The following is a 26,962-nucleotide window of genomic DNA, read 5'->3' as shown; positions in this document are numbered from 1 at the left end:
CCGAAGTGCTTTGACGAATCAAATTTTTTTTGCCAACTTTTTGTCAGGAGGGTCTGTAGGTGATGTAAACCAAATTTCGTGCAAATTGGACAAATGGCTTAGAACAGGGATGGGCGACTTTGAAGGTTGCAAGTGCCAACATTTTATTCTCCTTTCTACAAAGGGGTCTGATTACAAATACGCACTCACAATGTTCACCCCGTTACTCAATTTCCTTTATTGTGGGCAATCTAATGCACAACTAATGCAATGTGCTTTTAAAATTTTTATTAACTATATTAAGTTTTTTTATTTAATCATTTTTATAAAAATAATTATTTTAGTATAACATGGATATTTGCATTGTCTGTACATTTGCAACATTCAAATGAAAACTGAGATCGTAAAGGTCTGTCTTTCAACCTAGAGCTTTGTTTGCTTTCTGTGGCATGATCACAGATGGGCTATTATTTGCCTTAGTGATAAATTTTAGCCTGTAACAAAGTTCTGACAGCATCAGAAATGTTCGGTCGCAGTCCTGCAGTTTGACTTCTACAATGACGGCCTTCTAATGAGGAACCAATAGGAGCACAGCAATTGATAATGTGTGTGTTTGAAAAAGCTTTCAGTTAAGAATGTTCATAATAGACTAGTTAAAAGATATGCAGCAACATAAATTAAAAAAGTTGAAAATTAACGATCCCTTCATTTTATGATCGTACTAACAAAATAACAGAGTTTACTCTGTTTGACGAAAAAAATAAAATAATTCCAGGCAAAACATTGCTAACATTAGTGCAAGGGCTTCTTTAGGTTTGTGCTGTATCATTTCAGTTTTGTGTGTCAGTGAGGATGTTAGAATGTGACACGATTGGTTATCCAGTTAATGCTGCCAATCTTAACCAAAGTCCTAAGATCCTACAGTCTGTCTTGGCTTTTTATGCAAAATCTCACCGGGGTCATATTGTACAATCTGGCACGCATAAATTGTAAAGGACAATTCGAAATTAGTTTAGTAAGAACTGGAACAAACATACTGTATATCTGATACATGTGCATTGAACTGTCTGAAGCTCTTTGATGGTGTAGAAGGATGAAAGTGAATGGTTTTGAAAGCTTCATTGTTATTTGTGTTTGGATATCTCTCAGATGAGAGAGATGTGGGGGGTTCAGCCTTCGAAAGATGAGTTCACATGCCTTTTGTTTCTCATGACCCTTGACCCCCAGGCACATGACAGGTGATTTGTTCATACCCCATTTCCTGTGCTTTTGAAAGGCTTTTGTTGGAAAGAAAAATAATAACCCACCCAAAAGCCCCTTCAAATGTTTTACCTCTCGCTGGAGCTGTGATCTTGAATCACTCCAAAGACATAAAAAAGCAGATAAAGTCAACATAAACATAATCCATCAGATCAAGTGGTATAATCAATGTCTTCTGAAGTGACCCAGTTGGTTTTGGGTGAGAGCAGATCAAAATGTAACTATTTTTTTTACATCTTGACAGAAGTCTCCTTGGCGATCATGATTTCAAGCTCGATTATACTTCCTATAGCGGCATCTAGCGATCTGCGCATGCATCAGTTACTAGGAAGTGTAATCGAGCTTGAAATCATGACTGTGCCTAGAGACCGCAATGGCAAGATGTACAGTGAAAAAGGAGTTATATTTTGGTCTGTTCTCACCCAAAACAAACTGGATCACTTCAGAAGGCATTGGTTTAATCACTGTAGTCTTATGGATTACCTTAATGCTGCCTTTATCTACTTTATGGAGCTTTAAAGTTTGGTCACCATTCAATTGCATTGAATTGACCTACAGAGCTGAAATATTCTTCTGAAAATCATTGTTTGTGTTCTGCAGAAGGAAGAAAGTCATACACATCTGGGATGGCATGAAGGTGAGTAGATGATGAGAGAATTAAAATTTTTTGGTGAAATAACCCTTTAAGGGGATTCTTGCAACCGACTCCAAAGCTTGTTGGTTTTTAAACCAATATAAATGTGTTGCTAAACTGCCTTAGCTGGACTAGGGTCTGTAAACAAATTAAGAAACCGTAAACGCATTGTTTTATATTTTATAAATGTCTTCAAGATATTATACTTATTTAAAGGAAAGTTCAGGGTTCAGCATCTGTGACATGCTGTAAGATACCATGGGTTTAATAAAAGAAGTCGTTTACAGTAGTGCCTTTGCATTTTAAGTCCATGGGGCAAGGCATTCCACTGGTATAAACAATAAAATACACCGATCAGCCACAACATTAAAACCACCTGCCTAATATTGTGTAGGTCCCCCTCGTGCTGCCAAAACAGCGCCAACCCGCATCTCAGAAGAGCATTATGAGATGATATTCTTCTCACCACAATTGTACAGAGCGGTTATCTGAGTTACTGTAGACTTTGTCAGTTTGAACCAGTCTGGCCATTCTCTGTTGACCTGTCATCAACAAGGCATTTCCATCCACAGAACTGCCGCTCACTGGATGTATTTTGTTTTTGGCACCATTCTGAGTAAATTCTAGAGACTGTTGTGTGTGAAAATCCCAGGAGATCAGCAGTTACAGAAATACTCAAATCAGCCCATCTGGCACCAACAATCATGCCACGGTCCAAATCACTTTTTCCCCATTCTGATGGTTGATGTTAACATTAACTGAAGCTCCTGACCTGTATTTACATGATTTTATGCACTGCACTGTAGGGCTGGGTGATATGAAAAAATATTTTAGTGATAATTGCCTTCAAAATATTGCGATATCCGATTACATCATCAACCCCCCTGCTGAGGGTCGATTAATTTTTTTGCCTTAATGATTTTGCTTTAAAGTTTTTAATTTATTGAAACGCGAAAAACATAAACAAAAGACATTTCCAAATTCAAATTGCACTAAACTAATGAAAAAAGCAATAAAATAACGAAGTGATAATTTTTTATTTAACCACCTCCCCAAATCCAAACATTTACCGTCTCCAACGGCTACATTTGCCATTACGCAAATATCCATCAACGACAACAGGTGGAAAATAACTAATAGCCTACAGATTAAGAACTAAAGACAATTATAAATGTAAAGACAATAATAATCAAATAAATAATCCTAATAAATTCCCTTGTGTTCCCAAAATAATGCTGCCAAATGTGTGTTTTTATCGAATTTGTGTTTGTATTGCATTTTGGTAATACAGATAATGCTCCCTAAAGAAAATAAAATAGAACTCAATTTTAGGTTCAAGGTGAACGTGTCTTGTATTGCTTTATGATTTAATCACTTTTGTCTTTGTTTCTGCAATACAAACAAATATATTGCTGAACCTGCAGATTTGCATTCACAATGCATGCCAACCGCGTGGAAATAAAGCGAACTAAACTCACAGCACATCTCGAGATGATCGGAGATAATTTGCTGCATTCCCATAGATGACATTATACTTGCAAACAGTTTTCAGATGAATGAAACGGAAAAAAGATTGAAACTCTTTACATGCGCTTGTTCCACGAGACAGGCTCTTGCTGCATGCCTCTGAACAAACAGCGAATCAGACACAAGCACTGATGGCTTTTCTTTTGTGTGTTCTTAAAAATATAAAAAGGTGTGTTTCTTTAAGCACGTGTCTTTGTGTCTAACAGCATTTCTTGTCAAGTGTCACTCGGAGACATCATACAGGTCGCCCGCCTGTTGCGGGTAGATGAGCAAAATTTCTCGCATATGAAATACGTTTGGACGAGCAGCTTGTGAACTGGATTCAGCCTCGTCACATTTTGCGGGTGGCGGGTGCTGGTGACTTCCCAGATCCATGGTTTTGCCATTTCCCGTTATCCCCGATCATTGTCTGTTCACAATCGGCAACGGGATCTTTGTAAGACATCGTCAATATCCGATTACATCGTCCTATTGCCCAGCCCTACTGCACTGCTGCCACACGATTGGCTGATTAGATAATTGCATGGATGATTGTTGGTGCCAGATGGGCTGGTTTGGGTGTTTCTGTAACTGCTGATCTCCTGGGATTTTCACACACAACAGTCTCTAGAATTTACTCAGAATGGTGCCAAAAACAAAAAACATCCAGTGAGCAGCAGTTCTGTGGATAGAAATGCCTTGTTGATGAGAGAGGTCAACAGAGAATGGCCAGACTGGTTTGAACTGACAAAGTCTACGGTAACTCAGATAACCACTCTGTACAATTGTGGTGAGAAGAAAATAATCTCAGAATGCTCTTCTGAGATGCGGGTTGGCACTGTTTTGGCAGCACGAGGGGGACCTACACAATATTAGGTTTCAATGTTGTGGCTGATCGGTGTATGCAATTCGAAAGTATAGCCACAAGATTTAGGACAGAAAATACTTTACGCATGAACGTGAACACATAAGCATCTTGCATCGCAAGCTCAGTTTCACCGCTGTTGCATTCTGAAATGTGTCCGACTGCAATTCATAACACAACGCAATTATGCGACTCATTCTCAGCGTTGCCACAAGAGGCACTATAGTGTGATTAGTGTGAACTGTCCGCTTCTATGGTGAAGTCAACTGCTGTCATGGTGGAGCAACAGATTGAAGAGAATATTGCTGAGCAAGTAAGTTAAAGTAAATTTATTTATAGCAAATTACCTGAATAATAACACATCCTGTTTAATGATACTGACGATTGAAGTTAACTCCATCTCTCCCTTGAGAACTGAGGTTTGTTCCCGCTACAGAAATGCAAGAACACACGTTAAGCATGTTCAACCATACCGCGTGTAGGCAATGCAGTGCCCAAACGCTCGCATCTGCATTCACGTACTTACGTAGAGTATGTTTCGGCCGTTAAACATTATACTGTACGTGTAAACATGAGACTAGTTTGATAAATTCATTTAGTGATCTGAGCAAAATTATAGCCATTTATATCCTTTTTCAACTCGTCAACTTTCACACAGTTAGCACAAGGAATTACATTACCACATAACCAGAGGTTTATCCACCTAGAAAAGTAGTACCATCACCAAGGACAATTTAGAAAACTTTCAACATGATCACATGGGAGGTCAGCATGCGGTTTCTGTGAGTTCCAATACCCAGTGATTGGCCACATTATGCCGGCTCACCGAGAAGCGGCATCTCCTTTCAGACATTTTTGCATCGACTTTCCTTGTGGTGTGACCAAAAGTGTATTGCTTTAGCAGCATGGGAGACCCGGGTTCAAGTCCTACGTCGAAACCAGGAAGTGAACCCGTTCGCATAATCAGTAATTAGTGCGATTCGGAGGTTGCATTTCCCCATCTAACATTACATTTTTACTCTACTGATGGTTAATTTAAGGTTTGGGGTTTGGATTGGGGGGTCAGTTTATAAAATATGCATTCCTCTTCACTGTATGATGTCCTGTACAGCTGAAAACAACTGGCGCCCCTCTGTGGACATTTCACCTGGAAAATGGAGCTCACACTTGCCCATACGCCCAACAACACTTACTGCTTTGGCCACTGGGGGCAGTGTTTCGCATTTCTGTAAGCACAGATTTTAACGAAAGAAAAGTCAATCTACTGTTTCTGAATTCACTGTGAGATCAGTCTGCTACTTTACAGCTCAATTAGCACACATTTTATACTGAAGAATTGATACAAGTGCTTTATCAAAAGTATGAGCTGCATGGTTCTGCTTTAAACCCTCTGGAATGTCTTGCCACATAGACTTCCATTGTAAATGCTTCACTGTAAACTTGATTTTTGTTTGTTTTTACACACTGAAGGATGAGTCGAAATTAGTGTCTGTAGCAATCAACAGCATGCTGTCCATAGAGGTTAACTTATATTAAACCCAGAACATTCCTATAAAATCTTAGACATTGCTAAATGCCTTCTGCTACATTTGTGCATTTAAAAATAGACATATTGTCATGCCTGAAACTCAAACCGCTTTGAAATTGTCTTCTGCATAAGGAGAAACTTTCATTGTTGACAGTGATTTGAGGTTGTGCTTTCCTGAGTTATGGGAAGTATAACTTGCACTGCACACACAACGCAATGAATGACAAAGAACTCTGTCATCATGTGGTGACCGTAATGACAGAGCTGAGTTATATTTAACCACTCTGCCTATAAACAACAATCAAGCATCACTACCTTGTTTTGCTCCTGCTTTCACTTCATGCTGGAATCTGTGGCATTACTTGATGCTGAAGCAAACCATTGCATCTTCTGCCCAGGGTTTTTGTGTGTATCAGTAGTTTAAGAAAGCCTTTCAGGATATATTTCTTACCTTAATCATTTTGTTGCAACATCAGGTGTTAAAACCATGGCGTGAACACACAATGTTGCCAATCCTGACTAAATTATGAGCTGTGTTTTTGCTTTCTGTGCTCTACTCAGGAAGAGCTTTGCTGGTCATTTCGAATAGTTTGAAACTACCAAATTTTAATTGTTAGACTCCTCAGTTGCAATGAAGTGCTCAGTCAGTGTTATGGGTTGTTAATGAAGCATGAAGCTTTGCCTGTGGTCGGTTTTGAGCACAGTGCACCTGCCTATGCATTGTCCACTGATCTAAAGACACTTTACAGTGTCTTTGTCATTGGATTCTTTAATGTGCACCTCCGCTTTGAAAGCGTCTCCTGCATGGATGATGAAATCTGTTTGGGGAAACTTATGGGTCACATCTGTTGTGTTGAAACAAGTTTGATGTTGAATGTTGATGTCTTTATCAGCGATCATGTGATCAGAGTGCATTGGATAAAATACTTCAATGTACTGAATGGCATACAACAGATTTGTTTGCAAATGTCATGACTCATTATGTGGTCACTGTTAAACAGATTAGTTAAGGAAGCTGTCACGTTCCTATTCAGGCCGGACGTTTTTATTGCGGTTTGTGTTTTCTGTTTTAAGTAGGCCATCTGGTTATCAGGCTTTATGCTTTCTCATGTTCATAATGCCAAATGGAGACTTTAAGTCTGAAACATTCTTTACACAAGTATGCAAACTAGGGCTGGGCGATATGGCCAAAAATATTATCACAATATTTTTTTTCACATCATTCGATATTGATATTTATCACGATATACAGTATATTTCATACCATTAATGGGGGAGGAAATGGATTCCACATGTTTGTTAGACCTCAAGAATGAATTAAAAAACTTGTTTGTTTACAAGTAAACTCCACAGGGTAAGCTACCTTTTTAATTTAAAGTTCAAGAAGTATACTCAGTTTAGGTTTTAATCGTACTTAAGGTGTGTGACCTCTTTTCAATGAAATTTCGCCAATTTCATCAACTTCAGTGGACGTTTGACTCCACTGAAAGACTTTATGATGCTCCACACTACAGCTCATTAGGTGGCAGTATTGCACCTTAAGCTGGATTGCCAACCGTCAGTAAACATCACAAGAAGAAGAAGAAATTCTTTCTTGCCTGTGATAGTGATATGGATCATGAAAAAATATGGTATGAATAGTACCAGAGACCTGTTGTTGTGAACCTAACAAAGCTTCAAGTTAAAAACACGTAGTGCATCTAAGTCATCTTTTGCTGGAATGGATGTAGCCAAATGTTTTCCGTCAGAGATATGAATGGAGAACAAAGGCTTACTCCTGGGTAGTGAACAAGTTATCCGTGGACTACCGTGGATAGTGGCTGTAACATCACAGCTTGTAATTATATAAGACTCTTGAGATTGACTATTTTGTTACACAGTTTTAGGTAAAAGCCAGCCCACAGCTGAATAGTAAACCCTTACCAAAACAATAACATTACATAGCAAGTTAGCCGAGCACTACCATGGATTGCAGGCGTAAAATGACCGTTTGTAAAAATAAATCCATCTCCACAGTTGATCACTATTCATGATAGTAAGAATGACAAACAATCTGCATAATTCTACACAATTGTAGGTAAAAGTGGGCCCGCAGCTGATTAGCAAAACTGTTTCAACACAATAACATTAGCTAGCAGGTTAGCAGAGGACTACAGCTGTGCACTGGGTGTACACCGTAGCTACAACACAAAACTCAGCATTTGAACTCTCGGTAGCAGATAAATCCACAAATAATCAAGCATACTTGCAGATCCTGAGCACCAGATTGTCCCAACAAAGTGGGCACTGCACCATTTTTCAGGAGTAACCGTATTGAAAATCCGGCATTGGTTGTGGTTGTACTGCTAAATAATTAAAATAAATTTTAAACACTGATTCTTCAATTTGTCTGCCTTTGGAAGTCCAAACAAAGAGGTTTTGCTTTCGCAATGAAGAAAACAGTGTCTTCTCAACATGGCGACAACACTAACCCAACTCATCCTTACCTCTGCTATAATTACCTTTATTTGAGGGCGGGCCAAAGCAGCACTTAGGCGGACATTATGCAGATGTGTTACATAGTGACATAGATGCTTTACGGAAGAAATGGCAGGACTAAAATCCAGCCGTTTCGTGTAGCTCTTGAGCAGTGTTGTCTGTGGGAGAAAATAACTCCCTTTTGCGTGGACTTTGTGCTTTGTAACTTTGCAGACCTTTTACATGCACATACAGCTATATTACAAAATAAAGGAAAGGTAAAATCCCAAAAAGCATAATAGGGCCTCTTTAAAACGTTTATTTTATATATTCTACTTTAAGTGTATCAGTAGAAAATACCAAGATTTCAACATTCCCTTTGCAAATAGAATTGAACAGAAGAAGAACAAGGAGCCCTACAACAGATGGTTTGGCCCCCACAGAGCCCATATCTCAACATCATTGAGTCAGTCTGGGATTACAAGAAGCGACAGAAGCAACTGAGACAGCCAAAATATATAGAAGATCTGTAGCAAGTTGGAACATCCTGTCTTCCAACAACCAAGAAAACTGTGTCCAGCTGTACCTAGAAGAATTGATGCTGTTTTGAAGGCAAAGTTGGTCACACCAAATATTGATTAAGCTTTTTTATGTTCACTGGAATTAATATGATGTTAATTGATAAATGAAAACTATTTATGGCATTATTTTTTAAAGACATCCTCACTATGCAACATTTTTCACATGTGGCTAAAACCTTTGCGCAGTACTGTGTGTCCACAATGGAACTGGTAACCAAAAACAATTGCATTTGTGTGATGTTGCTTCGTCAATGCCAGTACATGTCGGTATCAAGTCCAAGACCACAGTTGTATCAGCCAGCCAGACATAAACAAAAGAAAAAAACTTTGTGCATCTTTAATTCACACATTGTGAAACTAGATTGTTACCCAAAACTGAGGGAATGTAAAACTAACCATAGGTCATCATCAAACAGGCAGCTCCAGAGAGAGTGTGGGGTCTCACATGCCATGGGGGAGGGGGGCGAGATTACAGGTTTAAGGAGTCATCCTCAGGAATGCCTTGAGGGTGTCTATGAAATGTTAAGCAGACAAATACAAGATTTTGAATGAACTTTTATCTCTTAAAGAGAGTTCACTCGACATCATTTACTCACTCTCGTGTTTTGGTGAATTGTCCGTTATGTAGGCCAATCCAAGGCCAAATCTGGCTCATTCAAACTCTTGTAAATTAGTGGAGGTTTTATGCTTTGTATGCTGGTAATAAACTGAATTTGTTGATCAGAACCAGGCCCAGACGGAATCTGCTCACGCAGAACTCTGCATAAGATTGCGCAGAATTGTGACATCTGTCATTCATAAAAGTTCTTGGCATTCCCCACCCCTTGCATGTTTGTTTATGAAATATATTGGCTCATTTCATGATACTTTAGCTACCAATCAATCAGAGAGCAGTACTCTCAGGTCTATTTAATATGTTTTGCTGATTAAATCCCTTCCGCAGAATTCTGCAGATTTTCCCTAAAAATTAGCGCAGAAAATTTGAAAAATATCCACAGATTCATTCTGGGCCTGATCATAGGTCGTTTAGACTGCTATGACATAGTAAAGTGTGATTGGTTAATTGTTGTAATGGTGGACTTGGTAACTGCAGTTTGATTTGCTCTTGACTGCCCAGCACATGAGGATGAATTAATAATTGACAGCTGGTTTTGTTGTGTGTGTGTGTGTGTTTGTGGGTGAGTTTGGAATGGCATACTACCAATACTACTCCTACTACTTCGGCCATGTCTGTCTATGGCAGAAATAGTACGAGTAGTACGGTAGGATGCCATTCCGAACTCTGCCTGAGTCTATGTATATATGGACAAACATGTTGACAGACATCAGGCCAAATGCTTAGTTTTTATTCATTATGTGTGCTATCATTGCTACAGTGGTGTATGTGTATACCAGATGTTTGCATCTGTATACTGTATGTTTTCTTAATGTACATACTATACAGATGAATCTCACTAATGTACAGGTCATATTTCACTCCAAAAAAAAAAAAAAAAAAAAAAAATATATATATATATATATATATATATATAAGAAGACAACATTTGGAAATATACTATATAAAATAATATATAACATAAATGTGGATATATAAAAAAAATAAGTGCATTTCTTATATTTTGATGGAGGAAATAATATATAATACAATATAAAATATTTGTGAAAATATAAAAAATAAATAAATGTACTTCCTATAACTTTATAGAGAACTAAATATAAAAAGAAATAAAATACATCGAGGAAATATATAACATTATATTAATGTGGAAATGTGAATGTTAACAATAAATAAATAAATGTGTATACTGCCAAAATAAGTAAATAAATAAATAAATGATCCAATGCAGCAAATGTACTTCATTTTTCACCCAATTTAGTTCTGAATTTATTTACTTATTTTTTATAAATGTGTCAAAATGTATTTATTCATTTATTTATTATTTAATTTATGTATTTGTTTATTTTTGTTTAAATCTTTTTCATATTTAGTCCTAGATTTAAATAAAATAAAATAAATAAATGTGTTTAGGCTACAGAGAATAAGTATCATCATTGAGAATAATGGCAAATAGAAACGTATGATAATTAACACATTATGCTAAATATAATTTCTTATTTCTCCTTTTGATTTATGGGCTAAATATGACCCAAACATGTTTTTGTTAGATTCACCTGTATTACCATTGTGCTTTGTTGAGAGCTGCATGTTTGTTTACAGTTGTTTGTCCACTTTCATTTTTGCTGTCATTTGGTTTCAAAGGGACCTTGACGGTCAGGTTTCAGAGTATCTTTGTGTTGTGTTTTGTGTGTTTGAGCCAGCTCACCTGCAGCAAAGCACATCATTACCATCACAAATTAAATTTCTATTGTTTCTCCTTGCAATTAGGTTAAAAGGAGATCAAATGGAGACTTTTACTCAAGTCTCCTGCTTCTCAAATATTTCTCTAAAAGTTTTTTTCAAAAGAGATCTCAACAATGTCTCAAACTGTACTCAAATTTGCCAGGATTCATTTATCTTGGCAATGCTATTCACATAAATTTGAGCTATGTCTGTTCTATAGGCTACTCTTACTTTATGTGAATAATTGTCTCCATTTGTGTCTATTTGTAATTTTTGTGCAGAATTTTAGGAGAAACATCTGAAATAAAGTTGATTTAATTTAAATTAAGCATTACTCTCGATCTATGAAAGAGCAACCTCTGAGCAAAACAGTTTTCCTCTGGGATACCTAAGAGAGAGAGACATGTTTGAATAGCTGAACATGTGACACTGTAGTGACTTCCGCAGCGAGCGTCTGGTTACACTCACACACAGATAGCTGTCTGCAAAAATAGCTCCTTATTGCTCACTCATTATTTGTCCTAACAAAGGAAAGTTGTGGCTTGAGGGTTGTGTTAATTTAGTTGTGTACTGTATGTGGATTTACTTGGATATATTTGGGGGAAAGAATTGTCATCAGAAGTTGGCTAAATGTATAACCTGGTCTTGTGGAATCACATTACTATACCTACATTTTTCCAAAATTATTTTTATGTGGCTCGTTGTTCGTATTGTATGCGGCTTATATTCACTTTTACACAAATTCTGAGTCAAACTGTGATTATCAGTTGAAATCTAAAACACTTTACTATAGTGCATGACTTGTAAGGTGATAAATTTTGTAACATTTGCATTATCAACTACATTTATAATCTTGTTCAAATGCGTTGAAATTACATGGTAGCTCAACTGATAGAGCGTTTCACTTGTGATGCAAAGGAATGAGGTACGAGTCCTGAAGAGCATGCAAGTCGACATGTGAGCCGAAAGTGCCATAAAAGTATCACAAGATTACGCAGCTTCTTCTGCAGTTGCGTTTTATATCTCGGGTTTGCTTTTCTGACAGTTTTAGGTTTAGGGTAGGGAGGTAGGTTTTGTTAATTTAAAACTCTATTTAAAACATCTGTTTGGGCAAAAATGAAACTCGCTTTTAGCGCCACACAGTGGACATTTCACCTCAGAACTGCCGCGATACGTGTAATGAACCATGTAATAATGTTTTTTTTTTTAATGTCACGCCACTGTCACGTAATTTTGTTGAGATCAGGCAAAGTGATAAAACCTCTCTTTCGGAACATCCTCAAAGGTAAAAATGATTAATGAATAAGGTAAATACTGTTTTATAAATTTATTTATTTTATTTATTTATTTAAGTTTGAAGTTTCCTTCTAGGTTTGTTTGTAGGAACTGGCCAATAATTAGCATTATATAAAACAACAGAGGCCTATGATAAGTTCTCATTTAGATAGATAAGTAAGCATGTCTTGTGGCTGAGCATGTATACTCAGCTATAATTTAGGGACAAAATTGTTTCTAAAGTGAGCTAAATCTGTCAAAACCTCCCTTTGGGGACATCTGCGATGTCTTCATTTGGGAAAACAGCAACAAAAAAACAATGATTCATGCATAAAATAGTAATTATTTTGTAAGGGGTAGGACTACAGTTTTGGGATTTGGGACTCTGTAGTCATTATAATTAGCTTTATATAAAAGAATGGAGGCCTATGACATGTCCTAATGTAGATAGTGAAATAAATATATGGATGAGCATGTGTGTGTTTCAGAGACATAGAAAGTGAAGGGACACACAGAAACTGCTGAAAACAAAACAAGACACTCCTCCTACCTGGAGATGGGGGTGGGGCTTGCCATGTCAGCACAGTTTATTGAGGCGAGTTGAGAGAGACAGAGAAAGAGCGAGAGAGAGGGAGAGCTTGAGATACGAGTGGGAAGTGCTGTCAGTGAGATATCGGCATTCCTGAGGAGCTTTTATAACTGACACACTTACTGTGTCATCCAAACAAAAGACCTGCACATCAGTCCCACAATCTCAAAGGACTTGCATTTATCTTCTCAAAGGAACTGGAGGATATTTCTCATTGTATGTGGAAGTAGCAGTCAAAGAAAGGAGCAATTTTATGTTTTAAGAGGTAAGATCTCTTCTAAAACTCTAGAGGAAACACGTGAGATTACAGGTGTCTTTTTCTCAGGTAAAACATCTGAGAAGCAAGAGACTTTAGCAAAAGTCCCCATTTAATCTTAACGATGTCTGGGAGAAACAATTTAGATTATTTAAAAGATCTTATTTGCAATTTTTGTTTCCTTTGGGTTTCTCCGCTCCAAATCTGCCCATGATGAGTTATTAGTCCATAGATCACGTATTATGGCTGAGAGAGCAAAGATTAATAATACACAATGATGTCACAGATGTTCACAGGGTTTATTGTTATATGTTATGATTGCTCTAAACATTCAGCAATCTGACAAAGCAATGAATTAGACTTGAAGAATCTTTTGAGATGTAGATGTTTGTAAAGCTTCTAAATCTTTCTGTGTCTTTTCATGGCATCTCTTACACTGTTAAGTAAAGTGATACAGGGACCGTAATGCCATAGAGAATGTAATGGATGATGCCATGGAACCAGGATTTGATTGTGTGTGGATGTGTTTAAATCGGCATTAATTATACTTTTTGAACCGGACGCTTCTTACAAAGTCCCCTCTGAACTTGCTGTTTGCTTTTAATCTCACTAAAATCTGCTGTCAATCTGCAGCGTTTAATCGTATTCGTTCTGCTAATGACCAGACTGCATGCTTTAGGGTCCAGCATGGCCACATTTGGTTAGTATATCATTAGGAGTAATCTGATATCATTTTTTTATTTCCAAACAGAATCTTTAAACAACAGCACTGTTTTCTAATGCATTTCTGATTACAAACTCTAAAACACTTCTGATTTTGCCTTAAACATTACACATTAATTTAATTAGTGGTGTTTGCTAAGGCAAGCATCACTATTACTGTTGATCATACTGTATGTTAGGGGTTTGAGCCAAACTCTAAGAGTTAAACCTCAGTATGTAAACCCACACTGTTTATGCTATGGACATGAATGATAAAAAAATATATACTTAAATTGTGTGATTTGTTGGGGAGAAGTGCATTATTATCTTTTTTTTAAGTAAGTTTTTTTTTATTTATGAATTTCACCTGGCAGACAATAAAAATGGTGAAAAAATACCCTTAAAGGAGGGACCTGAACCATATCAAGAGTAGGGTTGGGAACCAAGAACCTGTTCCATTCTTTAAAAAAAATACCATAGCTGTGTTCTTTTCATGACTTTTGGTGCCATTTACGATTCATGAACGTGCATTTTCCAGTCGATGTGGAGAGAACGTTGTACTATTATTCTCCAAAAGTGAATACTCCGGCAGTTAATGCAATAAAAATTTATTTTCTCATTTCCAGATATTTGTTTCTTTAAAGAATTGTTAATAGAACAATTAAGGAATTGGAATCCTTAAGAGGAATCAGAAACGTAACTGTTAAATTCCTTGCAAGTCCCATCCCTAATCTAGAGACCAGCATATCATGAGTCAAGAGTGTGGACTCCTTTGATTGGGCCAGCAACCAATCAGAATTCCCTGCAACCGCATAGCAATGCACTTAAAACCAATCAAATCACCTCAAAAACCGCATAGCAACGCCCCAGCAACCACTCACATTTTGTATGAAAAACGTAGTTAACTTCATTGTTTCTTCAAAGACGTCCAGGTTGTGCAACCTTTACCTCATTGGATTTTTCTTTTAGCAGTTAACCAGTCATTATGTCCCTTATCCAGTCAAACATTAGAGCTGGATCATTATTTCTGATGCACCTGTGGAATACATGGTCATGTGATATTTACTTAAGACTAATCAACTTAAATGTGACGTCGAGTCAAAGGCAGCAGGTCATCTCTTGGAATGCTCAGCTCAGCTCTTTGTTAATAGTAAAGAGCAGGAGGGGGTGTTTAAAGTGACAGTTCAGCACTTGGCTTGTTAAGCTGATTGACACCGAGGCTGATGTGTCCAGCTCTCTGTCATAGCCCTTTTCCACCGACATAGTTTGGGTGCGGTTCCTGGGCCGGTGAGAAATCTCGAACTGTTCCGCGCATTTCCACCACAGAAAAGGCCAGTCTAGGGCCAAAAATCTGGTTCCGCACTGGCCCCAAAAGCTTGCTGGTCTCTACGCAGGAACCGATTACGTCAGGGGACAGAGGGCAGGATAATGTTTTGTCACCATGGTAAAGTTTTCCCAAACAACAACAGTAGCTACCATCTGCAAGGAGTACTTCTTTGCTCTATAACTACAATAAAAAAAATACAAAATTATCAGACATCAAAAGTGTTCAGGTAACAATGAAACAAGTGCTCTACTTGTGATATGGTATTTACGGAGATCCGTGATAATCTATAGAGATCGCAAAGGAAAAAAATACTCTACTATGAGAATTTAGATACAGCACGAAATGATGTGTGCAGAAATGATGCATGACTTAAACTTATATCCAGTCCTCTGAGTAACACCAAAAACTTCACTGTACATTGTAGCAACACCTAATATATTCTTCTGGTTTAAGCCAGGTTTTGGTCAAACAGAGTGCATCCAAATTATGATCTGTAGTATTTTCATTTACAATTAGTGCTTTGGTAGAAAGAGATCTAATGTTTAGTAGCCCTAACTTTATGTGATGTTTATCTTCTTTTTTTTTTTTTTTTTTTTTTTTTAACTTTCAAGTTTTACCTTAATCAAATATTTTCTAAATGATTTAGGGAGGGGTTTGTATTTGGTATGCTATCTGTTAAATAAAATGGTGGAATTCTCAATCAGTAATATTATATGCTATGGCAAAAGCCATAGTTCATACAATATAATGTAATTACATTACCTGTTGTCTTTAGCATAGACGTCATCTCTGACAATCTTGTTGAGCAATGTAATAACGATGGATTGCATTAATCTGTATGTTTAAATGTGTCCTCAAAAACAAGAGTAAAAGCTGTATACGAACACTCTGTGACGTGCCATGTTTGTTTATGTTTGAGGTAGTCACATGAAACTACGACGTAGACAGTAACCCATTACGTCACCGTTCAGCTCTCAGGTCAGTGGAAAAGCGCAGCCGATTTACGAAAGGCTCCAGATTGCCCCGGTTGTGAACCAGTGGAGAACAGGCTCGGCACGAGAACCATCGCAATTCGGTGGAAAAGGGCAGAGCACTGATCTACTGGCAGACTGCTCCGTTTAGCCGGCCTCCTGTTACTGATGACAAACAGCAGGTCTGGGTACACATCTATACATTAGAGGTGCAGGCGCACTGTGGTGTGGTGCTAAAACGTTGATCCAGAGAGAGAGAGAGAGAGAGAGAGAGAGAGAGAGAGAGAGAGAGAGAGAGAGAGAGAGAGAGAGAGAGAGAGAGAGAGAGAGAGAGAGAGAGAGAGAGAGAGAGAGAGAGAGAGAGAGAGAGAGAGAGAGAGAGAGAGAGAGAGAGAGGGGACATGGAAACATTAGCGGTCAAGTCTGGCACTTTATTTGTGGCAACATTGTACAACACCAAAAGAAACTGTTGGTTGAAGTTGCTGGTTTAAAATCTAAATCTACAGACAAACTGTTTCTAGTAGGGTTTAGGTTTGATACAATTGTTGCTATATAAGTATAATACAGTTTAATGTCTGTATATAAAAAGCAGTGTAACTTCTGCACCACTAGTGTCACCAAATCAGCATAAATTAAAGGCAGTACAAATACTACCATGATGTATAAGGGTCAATGATGTGATGCCCATTCATTTGTTCAAAAATGCATTCAAAATGCAATTCAACAAAACAATGTGGTGCAACCATCCGGAGACGAAAAAAAAAAAAATAAAAAAAAAAAGAAATGTTGGCACGAGTAGTGCAGAATAAATTGTTATTAATATTTCTTAAAAAATAAATTTAAAAAAAGTAGTGAAACAATTTTTTTTAAAAATATTATTCATATTTGATCAAATTTCTGTCCACCAGATCAAAGTCATGTGGTGTAACCAACATGTAGGTTGCCATTATGTTGACGTGACCAAAAAAAAAAAAAAAAGAAAAAGACCTCAAGACTCTGCGTGAAATAATAATAACAATGGTTTTTTTATGAAAAGACAGATCATATGGAGTAACCCTGAGAAAGCGTCTTGATATTATTGGCTCAAATAAAAAATTATTGATCTTTGTAAAAAAATATTTTTTACCTTAAATTTTTTTGAAATTAATGATTAAGTTAACTCTCATTCAAGGAGCAAGAAAAGTATTTTTTACATATTTTAGTTGATGGTTACACCACTTGACATTTTTAAATAAAACATTTATGAAACCAAATTGGACACAAAGATGAATTTTCTACGCACTTGACATGTGTTTTAAACTCCATTTTTAAAAATATTCTCTTTTATAACCTCGGGCTGCCATATTTGTTAATCATCCATAAATCATTTATAATTTACATAACTTTTTTCCTACATTATAGTAATGAGAAGGGGGGTAATACGTATATTGCACAATTATCATGAAAATAATGTCGGTGCAAACAATATTAGTGGTCCTAATAGGTTTTTAAAAAATTAAGCAAAATATAATTTCTTAGTTTTAAATTTCTGTTGATTTTGGGCTGAAAAATTACACAGACATGTTCTTGACAGGTTTTATGAGATTCACCCTAACAAAGCCTATTGATAGTAGTAAAGACAGATTGCATTTTTACTAGAATTAATAAACAAAGTGAGTTTCATTGAACCCTCTGGTGACCACTAAGCTTCATTGAGGTCATTGGATCAATGTTGACTGATGGACGTGAGCTTCCATTAGGGTTTGTGAAAGCTTCTGTGCTTGCATTGGACGAACAGTTTCACCTAATATGCAAATCTTTCACCAGCTTTGTACGTACTTATTGAAAACCTGTTCTCCTTTCAATCCCTGTTTCTCTCTATCTTTGTCTCGATCTTTCTAGTTGTCCGCCTCTCTCTGCTCACTTATGACTTGCAAGTTTTCTGTCTTTCACACTCCATTAACAAACTCAGGAAGGTGTAAAAATATGTGTGCAGAAGTGTGAAGATTTGCAGATAACACAATAAAAAGTATTTGATTGCTCTCAAGGTCAGGTTAGTCTCCTCTGAACAAGACAAATCAAAATAACATAAGAAATAATCCCAACATTTCAGGAAGAACTGTGTAATGACCCAGGTAGCAAATGTTATAATTTTTTCCACAAATGTTCCATTTTGGAATGGTTGTGGACACATCAATTGGCTGAATTTTCTTTTTTTTTTTTTGTGAGAGTTGTACATTATTTGACAGTTTTGGTTGACAATGTTCCTGAAAAGGTTTTCTTTGTCATTTATTTTAACATATAATTATATTTCTGATTGTTGATTTGTAGTGTTCTAAATTTGGTTCCATCAGGGATTAATTGTATTACGTTGGCGTTTCCAGCCCGTTCTTAAGAAAAGTTGTAAGAATACGACAAATCTTAACACATGTCAGCAAGGGACAGAAAAGCGAACCAACAACAAACACTGACTCTCTGCTTACACAAAACATGGGGACAACTATTGTATCAACATCCTTAAAGAGTTATGTAACTGTCATCTGCATAAAACAGAAAGGACACACAAGATTGTGTCTTTCGAGTTTAAACTTTGCTAATGTTAGTCATCTTTGTTAGATATATATTAGATATTCTTGAAGATTATAGTGTCTCATTAAGTGTTGGATACATTACTCAAAAAAGTAATCCACTTCAAATTACTAAATATGTCTCTAAAAATTTACTCCGATTACTTTAATAATTGCATAATTGAAAAAGTAATCACATTAATAATTACTTTAATTTTAAGTTACTTTCTATAACACTTCACCGAAACTTTTTTATTTTTCTGCTCAACAAATTTATAATGTCTATATTTCCTTCTTGTTTATTGTCGCACACCCTTTAGCAGTCACAGAAACACAAACAGAGGTACATATAAATTCATATTTTACATTTATTATACTAAATAATATTATTTAAGAAATATGTGTAACCCCAATAATGTACTTTAAGGAATAACCTTTATTTAAAGAGATAGTTCACCCAAAAATGAAAATTCTCTCATCATTTACTCATCCCATCCCAGATGTGTAGGACTTTCTTTCTTCTGCAGAACACAAATTATTATTTTTAGAAAAATATTTCAGCTCTGTAGGTCCATACAATGCAAGTGAATAGGTGCCAACATTTTGAAGCTCCAAAAACCACATAAAGACATCATAAAAGTAATCTATTCGACTCCAGTGTTTTAATTGATATATTCAGAAGTGATATGATGTGGGTGAGAAACAGATCAATATTTAAGTGTTTTTTTGCTAGTTATTGTTCTCCCTGCCCAGTAGGAGGTGATTTGCATGACGAATGTGAATCATCAAAAACACAAGAAGAAGAATGTAAAAGTGATCTGTTTCTCACCCAAACCTAACATAGATATTGATTTAACCACTGGAGTCTTATGGATTACTTTTATGCTGACTTTTCGGAGCTTCAAAATTTTGGCACCCATTCACTTGCATTGTATGGACCAAAAAAAGCTGAAATATTCTTCTAAAAATCTTCATTTGAGTTCAGAAGTAGAAAAAAAGTCATACAAATCTGGGATGGAATGAGTAAATTATGAGAGAATTAAAATTTTTCAGTGAACTATTTCTTTAAAGTCAGTTACTGTAATCAGATTTCAAGAATTTAAAATATAATGTGTTACACTATGGCCACGTAACCACTACAAAGTTTCGGAAGTGACTATCGCATTTAAATGCGTTCCGTGTGTGCGGAATACAGGACTGACTCCCTCAATTGCAATGATTAACAAGTGACATAGCAACGCTGCAGCGCCTCGTGCCTGTGAAACATGAATGCAACCAGTTTAACCCATTTTATGTTCACTGTTTTTGAGCAAAGAGATTTTCCACCAGAGATGTATTATCATCCGACAATGTTTAGTTAGCTGACATCAACAGAATTGCCTATTTTTGTTTATGCATGTCTAAGCGGCTGTTGTTAAAGAGTGTGCACGCTCTGGACTGTAATGTACGGCTTACCCAAAAACCGCAGGACTCATGAGAGAAACTACAGCGGAGAGACCGACTTGAATATATGAATGAAAACACAATGCTCTGTTTGTGTGATTTACACCAGGAGCAGACAGACACCTCTCACACGTGCCATTAATCATGTCATTAACAAATAGTTTAGTTCGGTTCCGCACACACTGCGTGGAATTTTTGAATATGTGGTTGTCACTACTTGAATTTATCGGGAATTAATTCGGTTGTAGAATGCGGTTGTCACCGTATTTTATCGAACTGTGTGTACAGAACAGGATTAAGCACTTAAAGGTGAACTGACAACTGAATTTAGATGCAGTGTGTACGTGGCCTATATGGTTGACTTTAAAAAGTAATTTAATTACAGTAACTAATTGCTTAGGTATAAGTTACACCCAACACGGCTCATTCAGGGATGGAATTCATCTTTGTAATTGAAATACAATTAATTGCAACAAACCTCTGTTTTGAATGTTTATCTTTAACTAGTCAATAATTAGAGTTTGTCTGATTTTTTTGAGGCTTAAGTACATAACAATTCTCAGTTCTTCTCAAGTTGGACATGACGAAAACAATGACTGAATATTTTTATGTCAAATTATGTTTGAAACCTCAATTTTCAGTTGCGTAACGTCATCGTTTTCCAAAGTATGCGGTTATAAAGAGCATTTTCCAAAGGCTCCTTTTTCGGTGGAGGAAAACGGTGTTCTAATGTGGATGAGCGGCGTAAATGAGTTTCATACAAAAACATAATAGTGTGGATGTGTGGCTTTGGAACGATTCTTTAAAAAGGAACATGCTTATAAGAGTCAATCATTAGCAAATCAAACTACACTGGACGCGTTGCATGTTTGTTGTTTCGTCCAATCAGTGACAATGCAATAGAATATTATTAAAAAAAAATTAAAAATGGAACCAGTTCTCTGTTCCCAATCCTTATTCCCTAACCCTTACAAAAACATTTAAAATCGTTTCACAAAGTGTGAATTTATGAGACTTCTGTTGTTATTTTTAGGGAAGCACAGTTTTAATTTTTTGAGGGAAAGTGATGTTTCTATTTTCTACCTCGTCTTAGCATCTGCTGTTAATTTTATGCTACAAAATCACAGTTGAGGGATGGGTTTTGTTTGTCTTCCATTTTCTCATGTCTCATCATGACACCCTTTAGAGCTTTTCTCACAAAGCTCAGTTGTTTGATAATCTTTGATAATCTGGTAGAGTTTAGATCCCAATCCTCTGCCTGGTAACTTTGTTTTATCCTGGGTTCCCATGTCTTGAAAAAGAATCAATCTCATATGGTGCTCAGATTCATACACATACTCATTTGTTATGGCCACTTTTGGCCCTTTGGACAAATAAACCCCCTTAAAGAACCCTTTTCACACTCTCACTACTACTATTTTTTTTTCTTAACCAAAACATTTTCATGTCATATCAATTATCTGTTGTGTTTAATTGTTCGTTGTGATGGAAATGTATTCTTTTTTATAATGGATTTTCATATTTTAAGATTAAAAAGTCTTGGTTTGGTACACGGGTAAAACAATAAAATCTGCACAAGCCCAATTCCAAAAAAGTTGGGACAGTATGAAAAATGCTAATAAAAACAAAAATGAGTTGTTTGTAAATTATATCCCTTGTGCTATATTAAAAGCACTACAACTAAACATTATATTATGTTTTACCTTGTAAATTTCATTGTTTTTTTTTAATGAACAGTAATTTCAAATCTGATGATTGCAACACGCTCCAAAAAAGTTGAGACAGTCAAGTGTTTACCACTGTGAAACATCACCATTTCTTCTAATAACACTTATTAAGCATTTGAAGACACAAGTTTAAGTTTAGAAAGTGGAATTTTCCCCCATTCATCCATTTTGTAGGTCTTTAGTTGCATAATTGTACGGGGTCTTCGTTGCCGTATGGTGTGCTTCATAATGCACCACACATTCTCAATTGGAGATGGTCAGGACTGCAGACAGGCCAATCTAGCACCCACACACTCTGCTTACACAGCCATGCACTTGAAATCCGGGTAGTATGTGGTTTGAAGTTGTCCTGTTGGAAAATGCAGGGACGTCCCTGGAAAAGATGGTGCCAGATGGCAGTATATGTTGCTCCAAACTTTTTACATATCTGTCTGCATTCATGGTATTTTCACAGATGTGCGAGTTACCCATGCCACTGGCACTGACACACCCCTGTCCCATACAGACACTGGCTTTTGGACCTGACACAAATAACATCTTGGATGGCCCTTTTCCTCTTTGGCCAGGATAACACAACGGCTTTGTTTTTCAAAAACTTTTTGAAATGTGGACTCTTCAGACCAAAAAACACAGTTCCACTGTTCTACTTTCCATCTAAAATGTGACTGAGACCAGAGAAGTCGGCAGCACTTCTGGACAGTGTTGATGTATGGCTTCTGCTTTGCATAGTAAAGTCTTAACTTGCTGTGGATGCAGCCGTGCGTGGTGTTGACTAACAAAGATTTACTAAAGTTATCCCAAGCCCATGTTCATGATATCCATTACAGATGAATGACATTTTTTAAGATGGTGATGTCTGAGGGATCAGAGATCACACATATTCAGAAATGGTTGTCATCTTGCCCTTTACGCACAGAGATTTGACCAGATTCCTTGAATCTTTTAACTATATTGTGCACTGTTGAGGGTGAAATGCCCAAAATCCTTCCAGTTTGTCTTTGGGGAACATTGTTCTCAAAGTGTTGGATTATTTGCTGAAGCATCTGTTGGCAAATTGACAAGTCTTGAACAATCCTTGCTCTTGATGGACTAGGCTGTTTTTGGAGGCTCTTTATACAGTATAAATTATTATGACACGACTGCCTCACCTGTTTAACATCTCCTGTTTCACACTGCCTTTTTATTTCAACTCGTCAAATTGTTATTAGTCTTAAATTGCCCCTGATTCAACTTTTTTTGGAGTGTGTTACAATCATCTGATTTGAAATTATTTAGTTTATTTTCAAAAAACAATGAAATTCACAAGGTAAAACATCATATAATGTGTAGTAGTAGTGCTTTCAATATAGCAAAGGGTGAAGATAATTTACAAATCTCTCCTTTATGTTTTTATTAGCATTTTTCATACTGTCCCAACTTTTTCACAATTGGGGATGTACATAAAATACATTTAAAAAGTAGATATGGTAAAAACTTCAATGTGACCTTGTCAACCCCTCAGACATAAAAGTGTCTGTAGTTGACACACTTGCATAGACATGCATTGTGTTTCTGGGCAATTAAGGATACTTGGAATCATGCAAAAACTTCATGTGCTGACGCTTTTCCATATCCCAAGGCTCGCTGCGTAATTATTTAGCAAACCTCACATAATGAGAGAGCGAGTACGCTACACTTCGCCCATATAAATATCCTCCCTTGGAAACCACAAGCTGCTCACCACTGTTGCTTGGTGCTGTAACCCCAAAGTTACCATCTACGCCTCTGCATAACCAACAAGACAAACCAATGATTGGCAGTTTAATGCGTTACCAACTACACCACAAGAGCTTACCTAATAGAACACAATGGTAACAAATCCACCTTTCAAAACAGACCATGAGCTCTGATGTTGTTAAGTGATGATAAATGCTTAGAAGCCACAAATTCCCAGTGAAGAGCTATTCTACCCACAATCCTGAAGAGAGATCCACCAATAAAGAAGTCACTGTTAACATGGAAATAAAAATCATGGCAAATCAGCAGCGACCGTCCACTCCAAAGGAGCATTGCAAATTATGTTATTGAGTTCTCTCCCTTCTCTCAAATGACCTCTATGTATATATGAATATTTTGCAATAAATCCATTACTGTTTTAAAAATTGCTGTTAACTTAAAATCAGTGGTTCTAAATACTTAAGGCTTCTAAATCAAATTGTTGGTAATGGTTTTAATCAATAGTTTGATATTGTACCATTGTTAATTTTTCAATTAAATCAGTAGTTCACATCCCCATAAAAGACATTAAGCATATAGTCTGACTTTTTGTATGATTTTCTTATATTTTGTCTTTAAATAAAAAATTGTAATGTTGTGATTCATTTTGGATCTGGTTGGTTTGGTTTCAAGGCTTACAACTCTTTATTGAAGAAATTCCCATGGCGAAAATGAACAGAAATGATACTTCCAGAACCAAGGCCATTGTTGCTCTCTATTGGGGATGGGGATTAATGACACATTACCCATTTTCTTGGTGGGAGGTAAACCTTTATCACTTATTTTCAGCTACATTACACTTTGAATAGCTATCTGGAATAAGGCAGGGAGGGAGTGTCAGGAATGCACACATTTCATATTGCTCCCACATCAGGAATGTGGCGTTTCGTAACACACACATTACACTGATGGTTTGTCTGTTAAGTTACCAATGTGATTTCCCGCAAAGATTCAGAAACCATAAGGATTGGAAATGTCACCTGATATTGTGCAGTCCAAACCTTCCCTAAAACTTAAGAGGACTGAGTACAGACCCTCGCCCTTCGCCAACACAAAGAATATAGAAAGGTAATGAAGGCATGTGTGCTATCTTGGTAGAGGTTGAATTCAACGCAGATTTTGAATAAACCTTCTATAGACTGAGGATAGTATTGGTGATCATACAGCCTACTGTACCTTGGTCTCTACAACATTTTCTAAGATTTGGAATTTGGGTTGTCGACTGTTTCAGGAAGCCCTGTATATCTAGATAAACTCATTACACTGCAAAAAAAAAAAAAAAAAACATTCTTACTGGGTATTTTTGTCTTATTTCTGGAAGATGTATCTAAAAATCCTTAAAACAAGAAAAAAAAAACGAAGTGGAACGGCATAAGATATTAAGTTGTGTTCTCAAAGAAATCAAACAAAATTTGGTGGGGCTTAAAACAAGAACAAAAAGTGCTTATTATGGGGTAAGAAAAATAAACTCCCTTTTAAACCAAGTTCTTTCTTTTCTTTTTTTTTTTTTACCCTATTGGCAAGTAGTTTTTTCTTTCTTGGTATAAGCCTAAATGAAACTACATTTTGTTAGATTTCTCATTTAATTTAGCTTACCAGTAAATTTATCTTGTTTTAAGAATGTTCAGATGTTTTTACTGAAAAACGACAAAAATTACTCAGTGAGAAAACGATCTTTTGCAGTGTAGTCGACTTCACTAACCAACTAGAGTGAAATAGTATAATCAACAAGAAAAATGTAGGATGGGACTTGATTTTATCCATCAGGAATTGATTGGCTCATAATATCCAGGTTGTAAATACCAGAATGGATGATTGGAAGGAAGGGATTGAAACAGTAAGGGTTTGTTTTAGAGATGCAGATTTTAAATAAAGCGAAGCGAAGCCAAACTGTTTTTTTTTTTTTTTTTTTTAAATGACATGCTCTGATGAATCATGCATAATAAGAATTTACATTAAGAAAGTAAAAAGGGTCAGTTTTGATTTTATGCTGTCTACGAAGTCGCAGCATTTTGTAAATCTCCTTCAAAGTACCCAGTTTTCCACCTAAGAAGGCATTTGACGATGGGTGTTACAGTTTTTGCACCCATTTAAAACTTACCACTTCTTTTTTCATTTGACCACTGGGGAGTTATGTCTTACATTAATATAGCCATTTACAGTAGACACACCTGTTCAGTCTTGCATTGAAAATAGGCCAGTGCCTCAGAACTTTCCCTTTTGTTGGCAATCAGTCTTTTACACCTCTGGCTTTAGTATTTATCATTTAGATAAATATGGAGCAGGAAGCAACATTATTAAAGTGTGGAACACATTTCTAAATTATTTAGTGCAGTAGGCATGTAAAAGTGTGATTAATAACTTATGAACCAAGTGTCATGCTGCACAGTAGCAAATTGCAGGAATAGAGCTGGACTGGCAGCTGTAAAGGGGGTGTATACATTAGCTAAAATTGGCATGGCTTTCAGTTATTGAAGTAAACAGTTATTTCTTACATCAACTTACATCAACTAATTTTTGTCCATGTTTGTGCCATTTCCTAGTACATTGGGTGCTAAAGCAATGCAGATGGCATTAGCAAATAAATGCCGCTATCAGTTGGCACAGTTCATACTTAGTGAATTCCTCTCTTAATTGGTTATGGCAAACGGCAATGTTCCACACATGGGAAAATAATGTCTCATAGCTGGACACATCTGTTGGTTTCTCCCTATGGCCGTGTGCCAGGGCTTGTCGTACACAGCTAACCTTATTTTCTCTGCAGATTCCCTTATGTTCCGCTTACACCTGGACGACTTCTCTCATGAGAAGTGAAAGCTGCCCACCTGTCTTTAGGACTAGAATTACAAACCATGCATTATACTGCAATTTACTTGTAGTTGCACATAGAACTAGTTTTCCAGATGGTCTCTGACAGAAGATTGACCTTAATTTGCAATCTGTGGTGCAGAAGTTGATTCGAAAAAAACTTCTCATGGGCTGTCGGACAAAAATGCTTGCCCACACACTTCACGTTTTTATCCCACTTGTTGAAGCCAAGATAGAAATTTCTGGGCACCGAGTGGAGACCGCATCTTTTGTTTTCCCAGGATGCCTTTGTTTAGGTAAGGGGTGAGGCCTGGTAATTTTTTGGTGCCCTCCACATTCCTCTGCGTGTTGCAATCATCTGATTTGAAATTAGTGTACATTTAAAAAACAATGAAATTCACAAGGAAAACAT

The 26,962-nt window shown here is 36.6% G+C and overlaps 1 protein-coding gene across 5 annotated transcripts in view; it reads left to right on the top strand.

Moving 5' to 3' along the window:
- Positions 1–26,962, top strand: part of LOC127437674 (ras association domain-containing protein 8-like) — a 69,394-nt gene that overhangs the window by 14,315 nt on the left and 28,117 nt on the right. For 2 of the 5 annotated variants that reach the window (XR_007896588.1, XM_051692737.1), the window contains exon 1: positions 24,692–24,810. The exons of 1 other annotated variant lie outside the window; for it this stretch is intronic. Coding sequence is in view for 2 of the 4 variants with exons in the window: in XM_051692737.1 (XP_051548697.1) it covers positions 24,716–24,810 (95 nt within the window). In the remaining 2 variants the exon portion in view is untranslated. Of the gene's footprint in view, positions 1–13,061; positions 13,281–16,279; positions 16,454–24,691; positions 24,811–26,962 lie in introns of those variants that run through there. 2 more of the 5 variants (XM_051692739.1, XM_051692738.1) reach the window with 2 other exon arrangements.

This window comes from Myxocyprinus asiaticus, chromosome 48 (assembly GCF_019703515.2).
Source record: "Myxocyprinus asiaticus isolate MX2 ecotype Aquarium Trade chromosome 48, UBuf_Myxa_2, whole genome shotgun sequence".
NCBI classification, from domain to species: Eukaryota; Metazoa; Chordata; class Actinopteri; order Cypriniformes; family Catostomidae; genus Myxocyprinus; species Myxocyprinus asiaticus.
Note: the sequence above shows the minus strand (reverse complement) of the source record. Positions and strands in the feature narration are given on the sequence as shown.